At 53.4% G+C, this 22,867-nt stretch overlaps 2 protein-coding genes across 7 annotated transcripts in view; both read right to left on the bottom strand.

Annotated features, from left to right (window-relative positions):
- KANK2 (KN motif and ankyrin repeat domains 2) overlaps nt 1–10,235 on the bottom strand; it is a 48,951-nt gene extending 38,716 nt beyond the window's left edge. Inside the window, exon 1 of the mRNA XM_077329986.1 lies at nt 10,070–10,235. The gene's annotated coding sequence lies outside the window, so the exon portion shown is untranslated. The remainder of the gene's footprint in view (nt 1–10,069) is intronic.
- A 2,386-nt stretch (nt 10,236–12,621) lies between these two features.
- The window catches only part of DOCK6 (dedicator of cytokinesis 6), a 66,910-nt gene continuing 56,664 nt past the window's right edge, over nt 12,622–22,867 (bottom strand). For 5 of the 6 annotated variants that reach the window (XM_077329975.1, XM_077329976.1, XM_077329979.1 and 2 more), the window contains 5 exons: nt 22,269–22,505; nt 19,503–19,646; nt 17,261–17,367; nt 16,199–16,366; nt 12,622–14,428 (listed from right to left, as the gene is read on the bottom strand). In XM_077329975.1, the coding sequence (XP_077186090.1) occupies nt 14,386–14,428; nt 16,199–16,366; nt 17,261–17,367; nt 19,503–19,646; nt 22,269–22,505 (699 nt within the window). In that variant the 3' untranslated portion in view covers nt 12,622–14,385. Of the gene's footprint in view, nt 14,429–16,198; nt 16,367–17,260; nt 17,368–19,502; nt 19,647–20,689; nt 20,802–22,268; nt 22,506–22,867 lie in introns of those variants that run through there. The other variant, XM_077329980.1, reaches the window with a different exon arrangement.

Here is a 22,867-nt window from a genome sequence, read left to right as displayed (position 1 = left end):
GAAGGATAAAACCAACACCTTTAGATTATTATTATTCATTATTATTATTATTTTTCTATTTATTCCCTGCCACTCCTTGACCGGCTCGTGGCGGGTTACAACGTCTTATCAAATCCCCATTAAAACACCCACTAAAAGACATTAAAAAAACCCAACATGGCAGCAAACCCACTCCCAACCCCCAGTACTAGAGGGGTGGAGAAGGAGGTCTAACGATGTACTACTTAAGCCCCCCCCCGGGGGGGGCGTTGATCTACATCGCCGACCCCAGCCTCAACCATAGACCTGGCGGAAGAGCTCCGTTTTACAGGTCCTGCGAAATGCTGAAAGATCCCACTGGGCCCCTTAGCTCACCCGGGAGCTCATTCCACCATGTAGGGGCAAGGACCTTAAATTGGATCGGGTAACCAGTGCAGCTGCAAGAAGGAAAGTGGAATGTGAGCTCTCCACACTGTCCTCATGAGGCTGCATTGTGGACCAGCTTTAGGTTCTGGATCATGGTCACAGAAGTCTAGCCTGGAAGTGACCGTCACATGGGTCCTTGTGGCCTGGGGCTCTGGGTCCAGATAGGGCACTGGCACTAGCAGCTTTGCCTGGCCATGGAAAAATGCCTGCTGAGCTGGTGATCTGGGCCTCCCTAGGATGGGAGGCATTGGAGATCATCCCCAGATTCCGGACCGTGTGTGCCACTCCCAGCCCAGGCAGGGGAGGCGTACTTTCTCTTCTGGACCCTTCCCTCCCTGTCAAAGGACCTCTCCTCTTCTGGGGGTTGATCTCCAGGAGTCTTTGCTGGAGCAAGTCCAGCACAGTTCCCAAGCACCTGGTTACAATTTGGAGGGAATATTTGGCCAGCCGCTCATAAACAGGTAGAGATGGGTGTCATCTGCATACTGGGGTGACATCTTAGCCCACGTCTCTGGGCAAGCGGGACAGGAGGGCACATAAAGATGTTGAAGCATATTGGGGAGAGAATTGCACCTCCAAGACCCTACATTGGAGACGGCAGCAGCGTCTCACTCTCCCCTCACAGCCCCCCTCAAGGGAGATCCAGAGCTGCACCCACAGCGGCCAAGGAGGGAGGCTGCTGGGGGAGCAGGAAGCCACAGACCGGGGCCTCGGCAACTCCCCTCTCTCTGGCTGCACCCGCCTTCCTTCCCTGCATGGAAGGCCGCCTGGGCCGGGTCTACCCCTCTCGGGCTGGGAAGGCTCAGCGGCTGCCACCGACCCTGATCGAGGCTATTCTGGGGAGCGGAAAGGAGCAGGGATCCGTGGCACAAAGGGCTGCTTGTGCAAGGAGGAAATGAAAAACAGCCTCTGTCCAAGAAGAGCTTGGCGTCCGGGAGGAGGAGATGGGAGAGGTTGGGGCAGGGGTGCGGTGGGGTGAGAGAAAAACAGAAGAAAGTCACCAGGGGAAGGAGAGAGGCAGCAAATGGAGGAGGAGGAGGAGGAAAACAAATCTGGGCCAGGGATGAGGGATGTGGAGCGGCAGCCACACCCTAAAGGGAGCCAGGATCCCAGCAAGGGATCTCTGCCTGTGAGTCACTCCTAGACCACCCCCCACCCCCATAGGTGGGGCTTTCCCACAGGCTGGATGGGAAAGACTGCCAGGGAAGGGGAGGCACTAGGGGGTGGGGCAGGCTGAGCTGGACTCCTGCCTGAAGAAAACACAGGCTTCCCGGGAGATTCAGGCCCATCCCGCCAAGAGAACTCGCAGACGCCCAGAGAACGGCTGACTTCCTCGGACACGCACGTCGCCCCACCAAAATCCTGCTACAAATTCTGCTAATTGTTAAGCAGCTGGTGGTTTCCATTTTTGCTTGGATTCAGATTTTATTTACCCAGATCAAAGATCAGATTTCTTCCCTTCATCCCTCTCCCCCGCCAGCTACATCACAGGTTTGCCCACGCTGGCCGTAATGCAGGACACAAAAGCGCATTCCGGTGCAACAGGGCCTCTTCAGCTCAGTTCTGGTCCATAAAGCCATGTAGTGGACCCCACATTTATGGTTCACGAGCAACGAAGTGAAAGGATGATTTCCCTTTAAGAGGGCGGAGGGGTGCTGCTGGACCCAGCCGAGGCAAGAGTCAAAAAAGTCAAAAAAGTCCGTGGTGTCTCTAGCTCTTAACATATGGCCCCTTCCTTAGAGGCCTAGGCACACCAATCCGTGCTCCTGTAGCTGCCAGACAGGTCAATTGTCACGCTCTCTCCATGGGGCTGCCTTGGAAGATGCCTTGGAAACTGCCATTGGTCCAGAACGCAGCAGCCAGACTCCTGTTTGGGACAGCCGTGCAGAACACAGGACTCCAGAGTTAGGTCCACTGCACGGGTCACTCATTGGCCCATCTTAGGGCTGGTTGTTACCTGGAAAGTCCTAATACTTCACAAACTCCATCTCCTGATGCACAAGTTGTACTCCCATGCACACGTTACGCCCTCCAGGAAAAGAAATAAATCGCCTTAAAGTCCACTGAGTTGGACTCTTCAACCATGTGTCTGGTACGGCAAGAAATCAGAAGGCCCATTGTGGCTGGCACCCTTGCTCAGCCAAAAAAGCTTTAAAACAGGCAGATCACTGGGCATGAAAACGCCGCCTCCAGTGTACTTTTGAATTCCATTATCCAGCTCCTTAGAAAACCCTCCACAGAAAATGCATAACTTAAGCATGACCTTTTATAGTTAAAAAAACTAACCATATCCCACATTCTTTGGCCTACAAAAAGACATTAAATTGAATTCTATAAGAAATGTTGAAACTTTCACAATACCCACATTTGGCCCAAATAATTGCTTCAGTCTTCATTTTAAGCACTAGTTGCATAATTCTTTCCCTGCCTTGCTGGTACTTTGCTGCCTGCCTGGGCCACAAAGCAGTTAAAAACACGGCCAAGCCAGGGAGAGCTCTTACTGTCCCTCAAACCTCCCCCCCCCGCCCAGGGGCATTGCACAGCCAAGGGGGGGGGGGGGAAGGAGCGCTGAGCACCCACTATCTCTGACCAGACCAGACAGCCGGATTGGGGAACCACAGGTCCAGCATCTGAAAAATACCTCCTCTTGGTCACATGCAGCTTTCGATGAAGGAACGGGCGGGTGGGAGTGCGGGGGGAGGTGACACGACCTCCAGGCAAAGCCAGGCTTTGAAGCGGAAGCAGAACCTTCCACACAACACAGGCAGGAGAATCACTCCCACCCGCCCTGGGTCAGTTTGGAAGGAAGGGGCAGGGGGCTAAAAGCTACGAAGGAGGCATGTCATCGGCACGACAGGACGGGCCAGGGAGTGTCCCCCACACCTGGTATTGTGCATGCTCTCCAGCCTCCGGCCATCCATAGTCCAAGTCACCTCGGGCAGGACATCAAGAGTCGCCACATGAGAGCCAAACCCGTGGGTGGGTGCAGCGGCCTGGAAGGCGCCACCCGGACCGTAAGCAGAGGCAGCCTGCAGAGAGGTAGATGCCCACAGAGGGGAAACTCTCCCCTTTCTGGGGTTCTCAGGTTCTGGCTTGACCACAGGTGTTCATCTGCCACTGGGCATGGAAAAGTCCTACCAAATTTGAGCGCAGTCAGAAGGCTACAAAGTTCTCCTGCCACAACAGGCATGGTTGTCTTCCGGGTGTCTTCCCGGCAGGCAGTTTTCAGAAACACAAAACCGTCAAGCCACAGAGGAACAACCAAATATGCACAGACCTCCTTGTCTCCCTTTCCACTTCCTAAAAGAGGCCTGTCCATCTTCAGCCGCCAAAGGCTCCAGTGAGCCTGTCTGAAGTCCTAGTTCCAATTTCCCAAGGCAGAGCTTGCTCAGAGTGTGGCCAGGGTCCACTTCCGCTTGGGTTAGCCCTCCCACAGCCGAGCCAACTCCCGGACAATGTGACGCCCCTTGTGGTCACTCCAGCATCCGGGATTCAGCCTTCTCCTCTCTGGTCATAGGGATAGATTGCAATGAGTAGCCGTGTTGAAGGAGAAGAATAAAATCAGAGTCCAGTCAGGCACCTTTAAGACCAACAAAGATCTATTCAGGGCTTGCTTGCACTCGAAAGCTCACATCTTGAATAAATCTTTGTTGGTCTTAAAGGCGCCCGACTGGACTCTGATTTTATTGGGTCATAGGGGTCAGGGTCCGAGGAACCTGGCCAGAAGCAGCCCACAGTTTTCCAGGTGTTCCACAAACAATCTGCCTTCCATCCTCTGGTAGCAGATCTCTGGGGTCAGCTCCACATGCCAAGGGAGACACGGAGAAGAGGGAAGAGGCGGTACCCGAGGAACAAGCCAGGTCCGAGCCTAGCCCTGGCTTGATGCTGACCCCTGAACGCAGCCATGGCCCTAGTCCATCTGCCTTGGCTCACAGCAGATTCGGAACGGAGGGACCAGAGAGCAGCTACAAGGCAGGCTCTTCAAATGGGTGTGTGTGTGTGTGTGTGTGTGTGTGTACCTGATTCAATCTAAGGCACCAGGTGCCTCTAACAGACGTCTCTGCACTGGTGTCTTAGGTGAAACACACTCCGTGCAGGCATCACACCACTCCGGGCAGGAGGCACAAGCAGGAGGCAGCTCACCCAGCCCCCTCGGACAGCTCCGAATGTGCCTTCGGCGCAGAGCCTCGGAGGTGCCACTGAGGGGCTTTGTTTGCACACATCCCACAAAATGAGGATCAAGAAGCCACCTCTGAGTGACCCTACTGAAGCCCCACTCCTACCAGGCCCTCAGCAAGTTCTTTCCACCCAGCAAGGCAGCCCCCTTTCCCAGCACTCTGGCCCCTTCCACGCCCCGCCCCGCCCCGCCCCGTTGCTACAGCTTCCACCAGCTGCCAGCCACACATGGACCCAATTAGGCCTTGCCGGCAAGACCGAGGTGCTCCGCCATGGGCTGGGTGGGTCTGCTTGGCAGGCGGCCCTCCGGCTAGGCTCTCTCGCCTCCTCCACGGCTGGCCGGCCTCCGCACAGGCAGAGGGGGAGCTGGGCCTAGGCACGGCGCGGGTGGCGGGAGGCAAGGCTCCCCGAGGAAGAGTTCCAGCCACTTCAGAGGCTGACCCACCTGCGGGGTCCTCGGGGGTCTGGGAGCCCCCTCGCCTGGTGAAGGGCCGCTGCATTCCACAGGCATCACACTGCAGGCCCAGGGAAGAAAGGGAGATGCACCCCACTCGGCAGCTGCACAAGAGGGGCCGGGGAGCAAGCAATGCCTTTCCAACTGCAGAGGCAGACAGAGGGCCTGGCCAGGGGCCTCCAGCCCCACCCTGCGAGCAGAGAGGGAAGGGAGTCTGACATTGTCCTCCTCGGATGGCATGAAAGGGCCAATTGTGGGTTCCTGCCAAACCACCCCCAGGACCACGGGAGACAATGAAGCCCTTCAGCAGAGAATGCAGGGCTGGGCAGGCAAAGCCCACTGCCCACCCCACCCTGCAGCATCAGCTGAGGCACGGCCCAGGAAGCGGGTTGCCAGCGGGTGCCTGGAGAGTTAGAATGGCCCCCCCCCGGTTTTCTAGAGAGAAGGGATTCTTTGGTGGGTGGCCTCTGTGGCATTAGGCCCTGCCAAGGTCCACCCCCCCCCTCCAAATCTCCAACTATCTACTTTGTCAGGGTCCCTCCTAGGAGCCATGCGCAGTCCCCCCTCCTTGTTGGTGTCCCAGGAACTCTCCTCCTCTCCACTTCTGGCATCGACAGCCCAATGCTTAAAGAGCACAGACAGCTGAAGAGCACGAAATGGCCTCTTGCACAAAATATCTGGCAGACGGAGTCACTGGGAGGCTGACAACTCCCCCCCCCCTCGACACCCTATAGCAAGGGAGCATCTTGCCTGGGCACAGATGTCCTTTTGGGCTACCCGTCTGTGAGGTCTCCCTCCCTGCCGAGGGCTCACTCTGAGCACAGTCGAAATCTGGCCACTGCCAGCCCAAAACCAAAGCCAGCCTGTCTGCACACAGCACACCAACCTGCGTCCCTCCCAACCACGTTGCTGGCATTTATTTCCCTCCTGTTGAATGTGCAGTTCATGAGCAAAGAGATCTCCATGTTATCAGCCTTGGAGACACGCTTCCACGCTGCAAACAAATTCCCACCAGATGTCCCTCCGGGGCCCAATGGACAACCCACATTTGACCTGTGCTGCTCACCCAACTGCACTGGCTCCAGACTGAAGGCCAAAGCAGGTTCTGAGACAGCCAGACTGAGGGGGTCAACATATAAAGTAAATAAATAAACCCTCAAAGCCCGAACCACCCTTCCCCATGTCGTCCCCCAAAATCTGCTTGAGATCACCTGCCCCATGGAAATTAACTGGCCTCAACCTTTTTTGCCCCAACGCTCTGTCTGGTGAAATCAGGGCCTGCAGAACACTGAACATTTCCACGGTGCTGGTAAGATGGAGCGGTTCCCCCAGGCCTACAGTTGAGACCATGGGGGTGTCCAGAGGCCAGATGACCTCTCTGTCCAGACCCCGGCCCATCAGCCAGCCCTACATGTCCCAACACTGTCCTCACCTCCTGTCCAGTTAAACTGCTGCACTAAGGGGGGGCAAACAACTTTAGATTGGCAATCTGGTATCGGATTTTTAAGACTGTAGTTTAATCATAGAATCATAGAGTTGGAAGGGCCATACAGGCCATCTAGTCCAACCCCCTGCTCTACACAGGATCAGCCCAAAGCATCCTAAAGCATCCAAGAAAAGTGTGTATCCAGCCTTTGCTTGAAGACTGCCAGTGAGGGGGAGTTCACCACCTCCTTAGTCAGCCTATTCCACTGTTGAACTACTCTGACTGTGAAAAATGTTTTCCTGATACCTAGCCTATATCGTTGTACTTGTAGTTTAAACCCATTACTGCGTGTCCTCTCCTCTGCAGCCAGCAGAAACAGCATCCTGCCCTCCTCCAAGTGACAGCCTTTCAAATACTTAAAGAGGGCTATCATGTCCCCTCTCAACCTCCTTTTCTCCAGGCTGAACATTCCCAAGTCCCTCAACCTATCTTCATAGGGCTTGGTCCCTTGGCCCCAGATCATCTTCGTCGCTCTCCTCTGTACCCTTTCAATTTTATCTACGTCCTTCTTGAAGTGAGGCCTCCAGAACTGCACACAGTACTCCAGGTGTGGTCTGACCAGTGCCGTATACAATCCAATCCACAAGTACCCCAAGGTCTCGTTCACACACAGTGTTACCTAGAAGTGTATCCCCCATCCAGTAGGCATGCTTTTCATTTTTCTGACCCAGATGCAGAACTTTACACTTATCTTTATTAAATTGCATCTTGTTCTCATTTGCCCATTTTTCCATTGTGTTCAGATCTCGTTGAACTCTGTCTCTATCTTCTGGAGTATTTGCCAGTCCTCCCAATTTGGTGTCGTCTGCAAACTTGATGAGTAGTCCCTCCACCCCCACATCTAGATCATTAATAAATATGTTAAAAATATGTTAATGGTGGACTATAAGTAGGATTTTATTGTAACGTTATAAACTTGGATTATAACCTGTTCTGTGGTAAACCTGCCTTGAAACTTAGATAAGGGTGGGCTTAAAAGACAAAAACATGCTATGCTCCAACTCAGGGGGAGCAGAAAACTTCTGTGCTGAATAAGAGCCTTTCCTTCATTTGCGTTGCTCCACTGCAACTCCACTGCACCACCCAGTCTGCTTGCCCTGCATTCCAAAAACTGATTTCCCGGACACTGGGACAGGAGCAAAGGCACTGAGACCCTCCAGAGCTTCAGGAAGGGGCTGCTGTCTAGTCGAATGCCCCGAGAATCATAGAATAATGGAGTTGGAAGGGACCTCCTGGGTCATCTAGTCCAACCCACCATGCACTATGCAGGACGTGTTGGTCCCCAAACCCCTCACCATCTTTGTTGCCCTCCTCTGGACACGCTCCAGTTTGTCAACATTCCTCTTCAACTGGGGTGCCCAAAACTGAACCCAGGACTCCAAGTGAGGCCGAACCAGAGCAGAGTAAAGCGGTACCATCACCTCCCGTGACCTGGACACGATACTCCGTTTGATACAGCCCAAAAATCCCATTTGCCTTTTTAGCCACTGAATCACCCTGCTCCTGGGGGGCTCAGCTCAGCACTGTGGCCCATTTTCTGATACCACAAATCTCAGAGCCAGCCCCCCCCCCCCCCCGGCCGACAGTTCTTATACTTTGTCCACAGGCAATCCCACCACCTTGGCCCCCCACATCCTGGAGAAAGAGCTAATTGCCAATCTCTTAACCGGCTCTCCCACACTCCACCACTGGCTATTGTCCCAAAAGACCCCCACGACATTGAGAAATTGGGGCACCAGCCTGAGGATTTCAGAGCCACTGCACCCCCCCCCCCCTGGCATCAGCCCACAACCTCCATAGTCATCCTGACATGTGGCCTTCCTTGCAGGAACGCTCCCTGAAATTCCCTGGGCCCCTTCTGCCCTGAGACCAGCCCAGAGTGCCGAAGCAAAGGCTCTTCCCAGCCAGCAGGCACAAGACCTGAAGCCGGCCTCTGCTTCTGGCTCGGGAGGGACCAGCTTCCACTCCTCGGAGAGCCTGCGTTGGCCGGGCCACACTGGCCAGACTCCCTCTCAGCCCAAGAAAGGCCCGACTCCTGGAAACTCCCAAGAAAGGCATGGGGGCCCAAGACAGACTTGGGGACACAAGGTTTTGTCCAAGCCTCAACCTATTTTGCTGATTTAGCATAAGATACCAGCATTTATAGCTTAGTGCTCAACATGGCACTAATTAGTGGAATTTAGATGTATAAATGGAATTTGGAGGAATTTACAAGTATAAATGCCTTTGTTTCTACTGGCAAAAGTTCAAATATAGGCAATGCTTGAGAGAGCTGCAGACGCTTTATGCCATGTCCCCTAACTGGTCTGAAGACAAAAACGATTATTTAAAAATCATTTTAATAAAGAAAAGGAGTCTATTATCTGAACAGAAACACTCCCATTTAGTTACAATCAGCAGGATTACAAGCACACCGGGGTTCAAAGTAAAAAAGGCTGCAGCGCTAGCCTTGGAGTAGTTACCAAAGACCTTCCGGCCAAAATTATGTGCAGATAAACAATAAATGCTGTCAGCATCACAGCACACACAGGAATTTCCAGTCTAAATAATGCTCTATACAATTTTTAAAAATTCTGTACAATTAATCTGAGGAAAAGGAAACATTTCACAAGTTACAGCACTTTCCCAAACTTCCAGCACAAAAACTTGTGGGAGGAGGAGGCTGTCAAAAAATCCTTGGAAAACCGCCCGAGGCTTTCCCATTTCTAACCAGCTCTGCAACTCCCTGGGATTTAGGGATGGCCATTCTCTGTGCCTCCAGCCTACCCTGCCCGGTTGTTGTGAGGATAAAATAAAGGGGAGCAAAGCCGCGCAAGCGTCCCACAACTGCAGAGGCAACGGAGGGGAGGGCAAGGCAAGGCACCCGCAGCCTAGGCTGGGGGCGGGGGGCGCGCGGGCTGGGCCGCCCCTGCAGGCACCGTCCAGGCCGCACCGGGAGCCACCGAACGCCCCCCCCCCCGCCTGAGGCGGTCCTTTCCGCGGGCTCTGCCCGGCGCCCCTGTCCCCCGACGCCAGCGCCCCGGAGGCGGCCAAGGGCCGGGAAGGAGGAGGAGGAGGAGCGCCGCTGGAGCCGGGGCGGCCGGGCAAGGAGGCGACGGCAGCCCCTGGGGCGGGAAGGGGCTTGGCCGGGCGCCCACGACCCCCGCCCCGTCCAAGCAGCCCGGGCAGCCGGCCAGGCCCCGCCCGGAGAGCCCCCTCCACAGTCGGCCCTTGCGGGGCCCGCACAACACGGGAGCGCCCCCACCCCGGAGCCGCAGCCGCCAGCCCGCCCCGGCTGCTCCTGGCCGCACAACGCACGGGCCGGGCGATGGGGCGAGGGCAGCCCGCGGGACTCTCGGCCACCAGGCAGGCAGGCGCGCCTCCCGCCCGCCCAACGAATCCCCCCACCTGGAACCGCTCGCCCGATCGCTCCCTCCTGGCCGCGCTGCTGCCGCCGCTGCTGGCGACGCCCAGCTGGTCCCTATTAAGGCCGCCCCGCCCGGGAGCTCAGAGGAGCGGGGCCAGCGCAGAGAGCTGCGTCGACGTGGCCGCCCCGCCGCCCGACTCACCGGCTAGCCGCTGAAGAAGCCCGCCCGGCCCCGCCGTCTCGGCCTGGGCCTGCGCCTCTGGACGCGCTGGCTCGCTCGCAGGACTGGGCTGGGGGGGACAAGCCCTTGGACGGCGCGGGCCAAGGGCCGCCCTCCTCCTCCTCCTCCTCCTCCTCCTCCTCTTCTTGGACTGGAGCTCCCTTCGGGGGCGGGCTGGCCGGCAAGCAGGCAGGCAGGCAGGCTTCCCTCCCTCCCTCCCTGGTCCTCCAGCCGCGCGGGGGACACTGGGACCCAGTGGGAGGATGGCACCCTGCAGAACAAGCATCCCCTCCATCAGGAGGGCCACCTCGTCCTTAGCAAGACTGACTTGCTGGATGGACCTGTACCTTGCAGTTCTCCCTCCCTCCCTCCCTCCCTCCCTCCCTGATCCGAACCCGGTGCCCAAGGACAGGGCTGCTCCACGAGGGATCCCCTCCGGGCTGCCCTCCCGCTCCTTGGACTGGGAGGTGCCAGGGCTTGGTGTAGTGGTTAGGAGTGCGGACCTCTAATCTGGTGAGTCAGGTTTAATTCCCTGCTCCTCCCCCACGTGCAACCAGCTGGGTGACCTTGGGCTTCCCACAGCACTGATGGAGCTGTTCTGATCAAGCAGTAATGTCAGGGCTCTCTCAGCCTCACCCACCTCACAGGGTGTCTGTTGTGGGGAGAGGAAAGGGAAGGCAATGGGAAGCCCCTTTGAGACTCCTTCGGGGAGAGAAAAGCGGCACATAAGAACCAACTCTTCTTCTTCAATAATCTCAGGGCTCTCTCAGCCTCCCCTCCCTCACAGGGTGTCTGTTGTGGGGAGAGGAAAGGGAAGGCGACTGGAAGCCCCTTTGAGACTCCTTCGAGTAGAGAAAAGCGGCATATAAGAACCATTTCTTCTTCTTCAGTAATCTCAGGCATCTCCCCGGTCACTCCTAACCACACGGTGGCTCACCTGCTCTAAGAAGGCAGGACTTTCCACTGCAGAACCCAGACCAGGTTCCCTTTATTCTTTGCTATCCTTAATCATTCTCATTTAATGTGTGTTTCTACTACTTTACCTGCAGCAGATGTTAGGCTACCTGGCTGCCCTTCCTGGAAGCCTACCTGCACTTCCAAACTGCCGTGGTTGAATCATAGAATCATAGAATCGGAAGGGGCCATACAGGCCATCTAGTCCAACCCCCTGCTCAACACAAGATCAGCCCAGAGCATCCTAAAGCATCCAAGAAAAGTGTGTATCCAGCCTTTGCTTGAAGACTGCCAGTGAGGGGGAGTTCACCACCTCCTTAGGCAGCCTATTCCACTGCTGAACTACTCTGACTGTGAAATTTTTTTTCCTGATATCTAGCCTTTATCGTTGTAGCTTAAACCCATTACTGCGTGTCCTCTCCTCTGCAGCCAGCAGAAACAGCATCCTGCCCTCCTCCAAGTGACCACCTTTCAAATACTTAAAGAGGGCTATCATGTCCTGGGAAGAGGAGGACATCACACAGAGACACTCACAGTGGGGTGGGGAAGTGTGCAGGTCACCCACAGAGACCACCAGTCTTCATAGGAGGACAAGTAACTTTTTAGCTACAGGATTCTGATGAGGACCCCTTCTTGCCTGTAGCACCCTTAAGCATGAAGATAGGTTGAAGGACTTGGGAATGTTCAGCCTGGAGAAAAGGAGGTTGAGAGGGGACATGATAGCCCTCTTTAAGTATTTGAAAGGTTGTCACTTGGAGGAGGGCAGGATGCTGTTTCCGTTGGCTGCAGAGGAAAGGACACGCAGTAGTGGGTTTAAACTACAAGTACAACGATATAGGCTAGATATCAGGAAAAAGTTTTTCACAGTCAGAGTAGTTCAGCAGTGGAATAGGCTGCCTAAGGAGGTGGTGAGCTCCCCCTCACTGGAAGTCTTCAAGCAAAGGTTGGATACACACTTCTCTTGGATGCTTTAGGATGCTTTGGGCTGATCCTGCATAGAGCAGGGGGTTGGACTAGATGGCCTGTATGGCCCCTTCCAACTCTATGATTCTCACCACTCAGTCCAACACACCTCCTCCTCCTGCATGGCCAGCATGCTTGTCTCCCCTCCCTCCAGGGCTGGGCTCATCCACAGAACCAGGTCTTCCCCCCCCCCCCCCCCCCGCAGACCTCTTGGCTCTGTGGAGCTTCCATGCTCCTGAGACCCTCCGGAAATGGTGACAGCCTGCGACTGCTGCTGGATTCCGCCGCCCCCCCCTCCCCGCTCTGGAATGGAAGGCAAAGAGGCTCAGGCCTGGGGCGTTGGGGCAGAAATTCTGGGACCCTGGCTAGGATTAATGGATTGTGTTTCAGCCCCGTCTGGGTTTCTGGCCCTTCTCCTCCTCTCCCCCAGGGCTGACTGGCTTCTGAAAGGCCAAGCTGGGCCATCCTCCTCTGCACTGAGCCCTGAGGCTGTGAGCTCTGCGAGGCCACACTGGACAGGGCTGCTCGAGAGAAGCCGTAAGTGTCCCACAACCACTGGCCAAAAATGGCTCAGGGCCTCTCACGTGACTCAAAGTTTCAACAAGCCAAAGCTCAGAACCTTTACTTATTGATTTATTCAAAACATTCTTATGCCGCCTTTCCATCCCATTAGCGTTCACCTGGCAGGGAATGTAAAAAGCATCAGAACATTTCAGCCATTAAAATACAGTTAAAATTATAATTCCATCAAAAACACATAAGCAACACTAGGAAGGCCAGGAACCATTTCAGGGGCATCTGCTGGACAAAACAAGAAGTCTTCCTCTGCTGGCAGAAGACACGGAGGGAGATGGATGAATTGGAGGGAGGGCCAAGTTTTGTGCCACGACCAAGAAGGCCCTGTGTCAGGTCTAGCTTCAGAGAGGAGGGGCAGCAAAGCCTGTGCCTGGAGTGCACATGCTAGTTCATTTGCTTACTCATGGCACTGCGGGCTTGGTCCCCCGCCCACACGCACTCTCTTGTTCCTTTTGTTTTAGCAGGAAACTATGTCCGTCCTTGGCAGGTCAAGGTGGCTGGTCAACCCCAGACCTTTGGATGAAATGTTCCACTGGCACAGCCAAGGCTACTCCGAGAGAGAGGCTCCTGCAGCTTCTGCCGCCCCCGTCCCCCCTCGTGTTTGGAAGCAGGGCCCTGACTAGGATCCCCTTCTCACTGCTCCAGAAGGCACTGCTGGGTTGGCAGGTCTGCATGAACACTGGCTCCCCCTTGGGAGGCCTGAACAAGAGGCATGTAAGGCAGAAAAGGGTCTTTGGGTCAGCGCTGCCGTTGGAGAAGCAGTGGGGCTCAGGGTGCAATTAGCAGAAAGCCACTGGCATAGGGCCGGTTGCAAGCTCCATGAAACCAGCACAGGAGACAGGAGTAAGACGAACCGAACTCTCGACTTTTGGCCCAAGGTGAGGGCAGCCAGATCAAGCTCTTTCCTCAAGGGGCCACCCACCCCACGAGGCCAGGAAGAGGACTCGGGTCACATCCTGCATTTTTCAGAAGTCTCAAGGCAGAAATAGGGACCAGAGGATCACCCAGCACCTGCAAGTCCCAGCCAGCCAGCAGCCAATGGGAGAGTCCCCCACAGGAGAGGGGAAAGGACCTGGCCGGTCAGCAGGAGCACCACTCCAGAGCAGGTAGCCCTTCAGTGTCACGGGGAACAGGCCTCCTTGGGAGATTGGGGCAGGGGGGGGCTGTCCTTCCAGGAAGGTTTTGAAGCACAGCCTTGAGGGCCATCAGACAGCAGGGCCGAGTCTATGACCCTGAGGGGGGAGGCCAGAAGGGACTTGGCTCCCGTAGCCCTTTCTTATGCGCCTGGGATAAAGCGGATCACCGCTCTGGGGTCAGTTGAGAAATTTCCTCCAGGCCAGATTGGCCCAGGGAATAGAGCAGGAGGCCTGAGGGAAGCAGTGAACTTCCTGAACTGTGCAGGGGGTTGGACTAGATGACCCTTGGGGATGCCTTCTAGCTCTGTGTTTCTTTGTTTCCAGATTTGGCTGCTCAGGCTTGGGAGTGAAGAAGTCGAAGACCCTTGCATATAAAACAGATCTTTAGTCCAGAAGGCAAGAGGACTAACGGAAGTTATGATGGACTGGGGGGGGGGTTGTGGGCCTGAGGCAGTGTGTAAATGAGCTTTCCGCAGTAGACTCCTGTTCTCAGCCGGCTGATGGTCTTCCACAGATATTTTCCTTCCCCTCCTCTCCTGGAGAAAACCTGGCAGTCCACTCACTGTTGCTCCTGGCTCAGAGCCAGAAGGGGCTCAGCGCAGGAGGGGTCAGTGTCTCCCGCCGGCAAGGGACTCCGGGGGGGGGGGTCGGTCCCTTGGGAGTCCCACTCTAGGCTTCCGTCTTCCGCATACTCAATCTGCTGAAAGAGTTCCTGGAGGAGAAATAAGTAAGACAGAAGGACTTTGAAGCAGGGTAAAGGACATGAACTGAGGACAGAAACAAATGTGACATCTCCCACCCCCGCTTCAAGTCAAATTGACAGAATACCACTCACCCAAACCTGAGACATTGGAGGGACAGGGAGAGACATCAAACAGTTCCAGACATTTAAACCTGCACACAACTTCTCCAAAGGGGCCCAGAGAAACTTTCAGTTAATCCTGTCAAAGACCTTTTCTACATCAACAAAACAGAAGGCTACAGGCTTACTCTGACAGGATTATAACCAGACACCTACTCCTCCCTATCACTTGCTGGCCCTTTATAAATCCCCACTTGATCACATTTTATATAATGACATAGAATCCACCCTGATCACTCAGCCATAATCGCTGCCAACATTTTATGACCTGAACTGAATAATGAGAAAGGGAGATAAGAAGCAGTCTTCTGCCAATCTTTGTTGGGCTTGGCAACTTCCCAACTGCCTGGCTAGACCCTTTAGCTGTCCAAATAATTTCAGCAAGGAACGAGTCTCTCCTTCACAAGCTAAAATTCTGAACAGAACGCGCCAGGCTCACTGGCTTTGCCTATTTTCCTCCTATTGATTCTAATTTTAGCTTCGTCCAAATTAATTTAGGCATTTAACATTTTTTAGTTGCAGCATCATTGTCTTTGTTAGTATGCAGATATTTCTGTCTCTCTTCAATGCAGAAATCCAAATAGATTTAAATTGCTCTGAAATCGCCTTATAAGAATAAATTCCTTTGACTTTGTGATTTCTAATAAGAATGGGCATTTTTGTTTTTGTCTTAAAGCAAGCATTGTCACCAATGATCTCTCGCTCTTACCTCAAACAATACCCACCCAGTGCTCATCTTTAACTTTTCATGGGCTGATGCATATGTCCATTCATCCTCCTAGCTACCTGATGTTTTATGTTGTGGTATATTTCCCAATGCTTAATATTCTCTCACTTTTTGTTTTAAAAATGCTGCCCCTAATATATGCCTTAAATATTCTATTTCTGGAGTTTCATTAATCTCAAATAAATTCCAATTTAATTAGATAAGTATTCAATATCCAGCTCTGTTTGTTCTAAATTTGTTCACAAATTCTTCTTGAGCCGTTCCTGATGCCTGATCAGCATAAACAGTCAGTCCTTCGTCACCCCTGACTAGCTCATTTCCAAGGGTAGCAAACATTAGTTTACAAAATGTCTGCAAAAAGATACCATGTGAATGAGAGGAGGAAGTGAAGTTTTCCACGGAAGAGCAGTTGTATCTGTAAATATCAAACAGGTTTTATGACGTCCAACAAGCGGACTCTTGTGACTCTTGAAAGCTCTTATGCTGAAGTCTTGTTGGTGCTACTTGACGGTAGTGAAGGACGCAAATGCAGCTGTTCTGCTGCAGACCCAAGACAGTTCCCCCTGAAGCAATCTGAGTTAATTGTGGGAAGTGCCAGGCCAGCTATGGGGAGGGGCTCTGGCTCAGTGGCAGAGCCTCTGCTTGGCACGCAGAAGGCCCCAGGTTCAACCCCTGGCATCTCCGCTTAAGTGCAGTAGGCGGAGGGGATGCTGGAGAGCTGCTGCCGGTCTGAGTAGGCCACGTGGCCCTTGATGGCCAAGGGTCCCCTCCAGCAGAAGGCAGCTGTGTGTGTTCTCGTGGTGCAGATGAATGGAAACCTTGCCTAGTTGGCCTGCATGAGTTGGAGGCCTGAGTCTGTCTTCAGCCCACGGGCCACATGACTGCAAGCTCACCTGTGCGCAGAATAGGGGGCGATCAGGTTGTACAGTTGAGGGATTTTGCGGTTCAGAAGCGGGCGCAGCGCTTCCTTCAGGCGCTGGTAATTCCTCTCCAGCTCCCGATGATAGTCCCGTTGGTCTGGCCCAATCAGGGTCTTGTTCTTCCGAAGGGCGTCTTCACATCTAAAAGGAGCAGGAGAAAAGAGGTGGCTTGAAGTGGCACCTGCCCAGGGCAGGCCTCACCTCTTTTCACACCTGGAATTGGGTGGAACTGCTAAAGCCCCCAAAGAAGGCCCAGCCAGGATGCCGTCCCCAAAGAAGGCCCTTTGGATGAAGGGGGCTAGGCCTGCTTACTAGAGTCTCTGGGCCTCCATTTACGTGTGCTGCTATCTTGCCTGGGGGCCGTCCCAGAAGCACGAAGGAGGAGGCCCAGGCAGCGGGTCAGGCAGAAGGAGGAGGCTGCTCTCAGCCAGGAAAGGCCCCACCAGCCCAAGGGTGGGAAGGGGGGAGTCTGGCCCAAAGGCAAAGCCCAGAGGAAAACGGTCAAGCCAGGCACAGACCGATCCGTGACAACCATTCTGGAACCTACCACGTGACAAGAGAGGGGAGGGGAACAGCTGTGGCCCCTGGCAGACAAACAAAGGAGTTCCAGATCAAATCAAGCCTGAACTCTCCCCGGAAGCTGGAATGGCTGAACTGAGGCTACCCGACTTGGGTCACATTCTGACCCAAGACAAGACAGCCATGAAAAAGGAAGACCCAACGGGAATGGACAGACTCCATCAAGGAAGCCACGAGAGCCCTCGGCCGGAGCAGGGCTGTGAATGGGAGGGCCTTTTGGAGGACATAAATTCAGCGGGTGGCCCTGGTTCAGAAGTGATTTGACTGCATTTCACACTTACACGTGGACCTCAAGCTTTAAGGAAAACTGTCCATTTTATTAGGCATTTAAACTTATGAGTCACATTCTCTGCCAAAACTTGGCACCTGAAGCCATGTGCACACGGCTGCCTGAGAGCATCATGCTTGCGCAGGGGAGCTCACTGATAACTTCCCAGCACATGTGTGTGCCAGTACCTCTTGGTGAAGTCCTTGAAGCAGAGCCTCAGCTTGTTGTGGTGCCGATACAGCTTGGGGTCTTCAGGGATCTCAACCAAAAATACTTGCGCCACTTCCAGAGGTCCCTGCAACAAACATTGCGTTAGGATGCTTAGGGCTGATCCTGCGTTGAGCAGGGGGTTGGACTAGATGGCCTGTATGGCCTCTATGATTCTGTGAAACAGGCACTGCAGTCAAGAGAGGGCCCCAACCTGGCTCCGTCATCTAGGCACGCAGAGTCTAGGGAGGTGGGGAGGGGGCTATTACAGAACCCCCCTCCCCATGTGGCTCTGGAGCCATGGGGCAAGAGCATGCCCCCTGCCTCTTGGGCCCCAGAAGCACCAAACAGCCACCTCTGCCCCTGCCCACCCAGATACCGCTTTGGGCTGCTCAACTATTTACCCTCCAGGCTCTGCAAAGGAAAAAAACACGCCCAGTATTTTTCAGAGCAGGCAGATTGAACTTGACAAATACTAGCATTTCCAAATACTCCCAAATCTCAATACTAGTATTGTACTCAGATTTAGTAAGTGCTTGGAAGTGCCAATCCAATGGGACAGACTTCCTTTGGATAGAATGGAGAGATGGGGGCACCCTCTTTCGGGGCCCCTAGACATGGACCCTATGGTCCAATCGTTCTGAAATATGGAGCAAGGTCAGGGAAGAGCCTCCTGGAGCTACCCGGAAATTTTGGAGGCTGTAACTGGAGCAGCCACCCGCCCACCCACCCACCCAAGGCTCCGGGAAAGGCAGGAATGCCAGAGTTCCCATTAAAGTCAATGGCACCATTGACTTTAATGGGCACCGAAGCTGAAATGGTCTGGATCGGGCCCCTGGTGCACAAACCTACCAGTTCCCTTTAATGCCTTTCTCAAGTTGACTATTTACCTGGAAGGCATTTGAAGGGACTGCAATCCCTTCAAATTAATTTTAACTCTGGCTATCCAGCAGTCCCAAAAAATCTTGAATATTTTCTGGCTCAGCCATTTCAGAAGCCGGAAAAAGAGCAAAGTGAATAATTTTTAAAAAAATTCTGGCTGAATTAATACCTGAAAAGTACTTCAGGCTGGCAGCCCTATTTATACCCCACCTTTCTCCTCAGTGTGGACCCAAATGGGCTTACACTGTTCTCCTGTCCTCTGTTTTATCCTCGGGACACACCTGCGAGGGAGGTGCGGATGAGAATATGTGATTGGCCCAAGGCCACCCAGTAGAAAAGAGCCAGAGCCGCTGTTCCCTTCCTCAGGCACCCGGAGAGGCAAGCTGTGACGGGTGACCCCCCCCCTCCCCAGCCACATGCTGCAGGCATTACGGGACTCTGGCTCTTTTTCTGCTGCTATGGACAGACTAGCCCAGCTTTCCACCAAGCCATCACCCCGTGAGCTTCCATGGCAGACCGCAGGCTGACATGTTAGCCAGGACTGGTGGTTTTGCTGGGCGAGGCTCCGGGCTTTGTTGGCCACCACACTCACCAGCACATTTCTCAGGTCTCTCTGAAGTCCTGAGCCTCATGGTCTGGCCAGCCCCACGTCCTCTGCTGTGGGAGTTACAATGCTGTGGCCCCTCTCCTCTTTTATCTGAGCCAGGAGGAGGCCCTGTCCTCCCCCCACCCTGGCTATGCTGACTTAGCCATTCCCACCCGCTGCCCTTGAGCCCCTTCTGTGCCCAGACACGAGCCTTCCATCACTGAAGCACTATGAATGGCTCCCAAATCTTTGATGACTTAGCAGACTAGACCTTTGGGCCCTCCAGTGGACTGGTCTAGTAAGTGGCAACCTGCAGTCTCTGGAGCATCACTGTCCAATTTGAAGCTGGCCATTATCTTGACAGACACTGAATTTCTCAGCTTCTTTCACTTAACTCCTCAGAGAAGCGGTATTTGCACATTAGGAAAGCCACCTGGAAATCAGAGTGGGAGACCTGAATGGACCAAGAAGGCTGAGGAAAATTGGCAGCTGTGCAGCCATATCCTGAACAGATGAATAAAATTTTGGTAGCTTCATGAACAACCTAATGGAATATGGCAGTTTGAAGAGTTGCTACCAGTTCTTCAACGTGGCATTTTTGAAATTAATTTAATGTGTGTCCTAGCACAAAGTTCCTTGCTGGAAAGCAAGGCTTCGGGTGTTCGGGTCCAAGTACATGGAATGCGTCCAATATTCTGCCACCATTACATTTCCCACTTATGAAAGGGTATAGTTTCTTTCCACCCCACAAGTACCTGATTGACGGTGGTGCCCACACACCCCTGCAGCACCATCTGCAACATCTTAGCATCAGCTGGGTCCTGGTGGGTGGCAAAGGCCAGTTCCTGGGTCTTCTTCTGCATGTCCTCAATGGCCACCTCAATGGGGATGAGAATAACCTACGGAAACGACAAGGCCAAAGGTCAGTGGAGCACCCTAATGGCTCCCAGGGCCGGACACTTAGAAAGCAGGCAAACCCACTCCAGGCACAACTCAAATCCTGTATCAGAAACAGCTGGCCGATACACACAGGACACAAAATATGGGAAAACATGGGAAAAGACAGGATTATTACTGTGACCCAAATTAAGAAAGGGGAGGAGTTCATAGACCGGAGCTGTGCAACTCAGAATAAAGAGGATACAACCAGTTACAACAAGTTACAATGGAATCCCGGACACCCATCCCATTATCTGCAGTGAGTGTGACATGATTGCCTTCCTCCCTGAAGACAAGATGGACTACATCTGCCCCAAGTGTAAGCTGGTAAGACTTTTGGAGGAAAGGATTAGGGGCTTAGAAGAGAGGATTATTACCCTGACCCAAATTAAGAAAGGGGAGGAGTTCATAGACCGGAGCTGTGCAACTTGGAATAAAGAGGATGCAACCAGTCTTGAAGAGGATAAGGGGATTGACCTCATTACGGAACGGATAATGGAGGTGAATCAGTGGCTGCGTAGTTGGTGCGGGCAGGAGATATTTGGTTTCTGGGACCATGGGATAGGCTTTCTTGAGGAAGGCCTACTAGCACCTGATGGACTGCACTTATCGAAGTTGGGGAAGAATGTGTTTGGCAGGAACCTGGGGAGATTCATCAGGAGAGCTTTAAACTGAAGCCACAAGGGGAAGGAGACGTTCAGCATAGGGAGTGTAAGGAAGGAGACCGATTGGAGGCAGCCCAACCAGGAAGGCCAGCTCATAGGGAACCAAAAGTAAAAGGATTCAGATGCCTTTATACTAACGGTCGAAGCATGGGCAATAAGAAGGAAGAGCTGGAACTTCTCATGCTGATGGAAAGGTATGATCTAGTAGGCATCACAGAAACTTGGTGGAATGATTCTCATGACTGGAATATAATGGTGGATGGATATGAACTGTTCAGAAAAAACAGAATAGATCGAAGAGGTGGAGGAGTGGCACTGTATGTGAGGAAAGGGCTTACCTGTCAGGAAATTCTAGTGAAGGAGAGTATATCTACAGTGGGAAGCATCTGATGAAAACACTGCAGGAGCTCTAAGAAGCCTATTTGGATTAACAGAGAACTTCAAGAGGAACTAAGAAAGAAAAGGAAAATGTTCAGGAAATGGAGGGAAGGACCGAGCTCTAAAGAAGAGTACCTACAGGTTACTAGGCATTGTAGATCAATCATCAGAAAGGCCAAAGCTGAGAGTGAGCTAAGATTGGCCAGGGAAGCCCACCAGGGAAGCAGGGGGTTGGACTAGATGGCCTGTATGGCCCCTTCCAACTCTATGATTCTAAGATGCAGAGAAAGCAGAAAGGCTTACTGCCTATTTTACATCTGTTTTTTCCCACAGGTCAAAGGGTTTAGGCCTAGAGATGGCAGTAGCCAAAGGATAGTGTCTGGGTGGCAGGTTAACATGGATGGAGAGGTTGTCGAGAGGCATTTAGCTGCCCTGGATGAGTTCAAATCCCCTGGTCCGTATGAAAAATTTTCAGTCAGAGTAGTTCAGCAGTGGAATAGGCTGCCTAAGGAGGTGGTGAGCTCCCCCTCACTGGCAGTCTTCAAGCAAGGGTTGGATACACACTTTTCTTGGATGCTTTGGGCTGATCCTGCGTTGAGCAGGGGGTTGGACTAGATGGCCTGTATGGCCCCTTCCAACTCTATGATTCTATGATTCTATAATGTCATAAATGGAAAAGCTCCCAATAGCTCTCAATAACACTGATGCTTATTTTATAAATTATCCAACTGAATATGTCTGAATGATAACTTATTTTTCAAAATGCGTTCTGAAAAATTAACTGTGCTGCATGGACAATTCTGGTTTGGTCAGTCATGGTGGACACTGTTGCTCCACCCCCAATAACCAAATAGCCAAATTAGGGTTATTTTGCCCACCCCCAATGAGAGAAAAATGTTTTCATATTTTTACTGCAGAAGAAATATAGACACAGGGGAGTTCCCAGATTGTGTTAACTACCCTTCCCTTGGAGGTTGGGTTTGCAGGATGAGCCAATAGCCTGGGGTCTCCAGTTCCCACTCCTCTTCCCTGGAACACCCTACAGCCCCCTGGGTCAGCCTTTCAGGAACTGCTGGCAGTGATCGGGGTCTTTGCCTGGCATCAATCCCAGCCCCCAAGTTTTATGGAGTGTAATTAATTTATTAAATAAATAATATTTATTACTCCTGCCTTCTGGTCTTGGTGCCCAAGATAAGACTGGCTTGACCCTGCTCTAAACATTCCCTCCTCCAGCTCACGAGAAGCTACATTTTGGAGAGGATCCCATATTGCTCTCCTGATAAGAACCAAGGGTCAAAAACTCACATGCCAATATGCAGAACTGGAGTCAATTTCTAATAACTGCATGATCAACCAGAAGGTTGCAATCATTTTCTTTTTACCACTAGGCCATCACTCCCCCCCCCCAATACACACACAGCTTCCCGCTCCACTTCCTGCCCAGAGGGACTTTTATTCAGCCCCCCCCCCCACGGCTTCTGAGTAGCCCCTCTTTCCCACACGGCAGCAGGGTCAGGCACCGCCCTCCCCCCACAGTACCTCCTCCTTGCGGATGACATTGATGCGGGTCCTGATGTAGGGGAAGGCATGAGAGGTGGTGAGCAGCGTCTTGCGCTTGAATTGCTCGTGGAGGTCCCCGTGCGCTCGCCCATCCAGTGTGAAGGGCGTGCAGAACATGAAGGTGCGCAGGTTGTAGTTCTTGTCAAAGTATGTGATGCGGTCCTTCAACTCATAGGTGTCAAAGAAGGGCTCCACGTAAGTTAGCTGGATATACGCCTGGGGGAGGGGTGGTCGGACAATAGGGGGTCAGGCAGGGTCCCCCTCCAGGGGTCTGCCAGTCCAGATGGTCAGGCCAAGAGAGGAGCCAGGTCTGAGCCAGAGCGTGAAGCGGCAGAATACCAGGCAATACGCAGCTGTGGGAAAGGGGACCTCTTGCCCATCCTGTCCTTGGACCCGTCCTGTGGCACAAGGGGAGGCCAGGAAGCAGCGGGAAAGGAGGCCACTTGGTTCTTACAACCCTCCTCAATGCTCGTGGGTGGCACAGGCCTACAGCTTCCTCTCTCATGCCAGCTGCTGAGAGGCGAGAGGGGAGGGGGCCAGATAAGAAACTGCTCCCTTCGGGGGGGGGGGGGGGTCAT

Source organism: Paroedura picta, chromosome 3 (genome assembly GCF_049243985.1).
Source record: "Paroedura picta isolate Pp20150507F chromosome 3, Ppicta_v3.0, whole genome shotgun sequence".
In the NCBI taxonomy this organism is placed as follows: domain Eukaryota; kingdom Metazoa; phylum Chordata; class Lepidosauria; order Squamata; family Gekkonidae; genus Paroedura; species Paroedura picta.
Note: the sequence above shows the minus strand (reverse complement) of the source record. Positions and strands in the feature narration are given on the sequence as shown.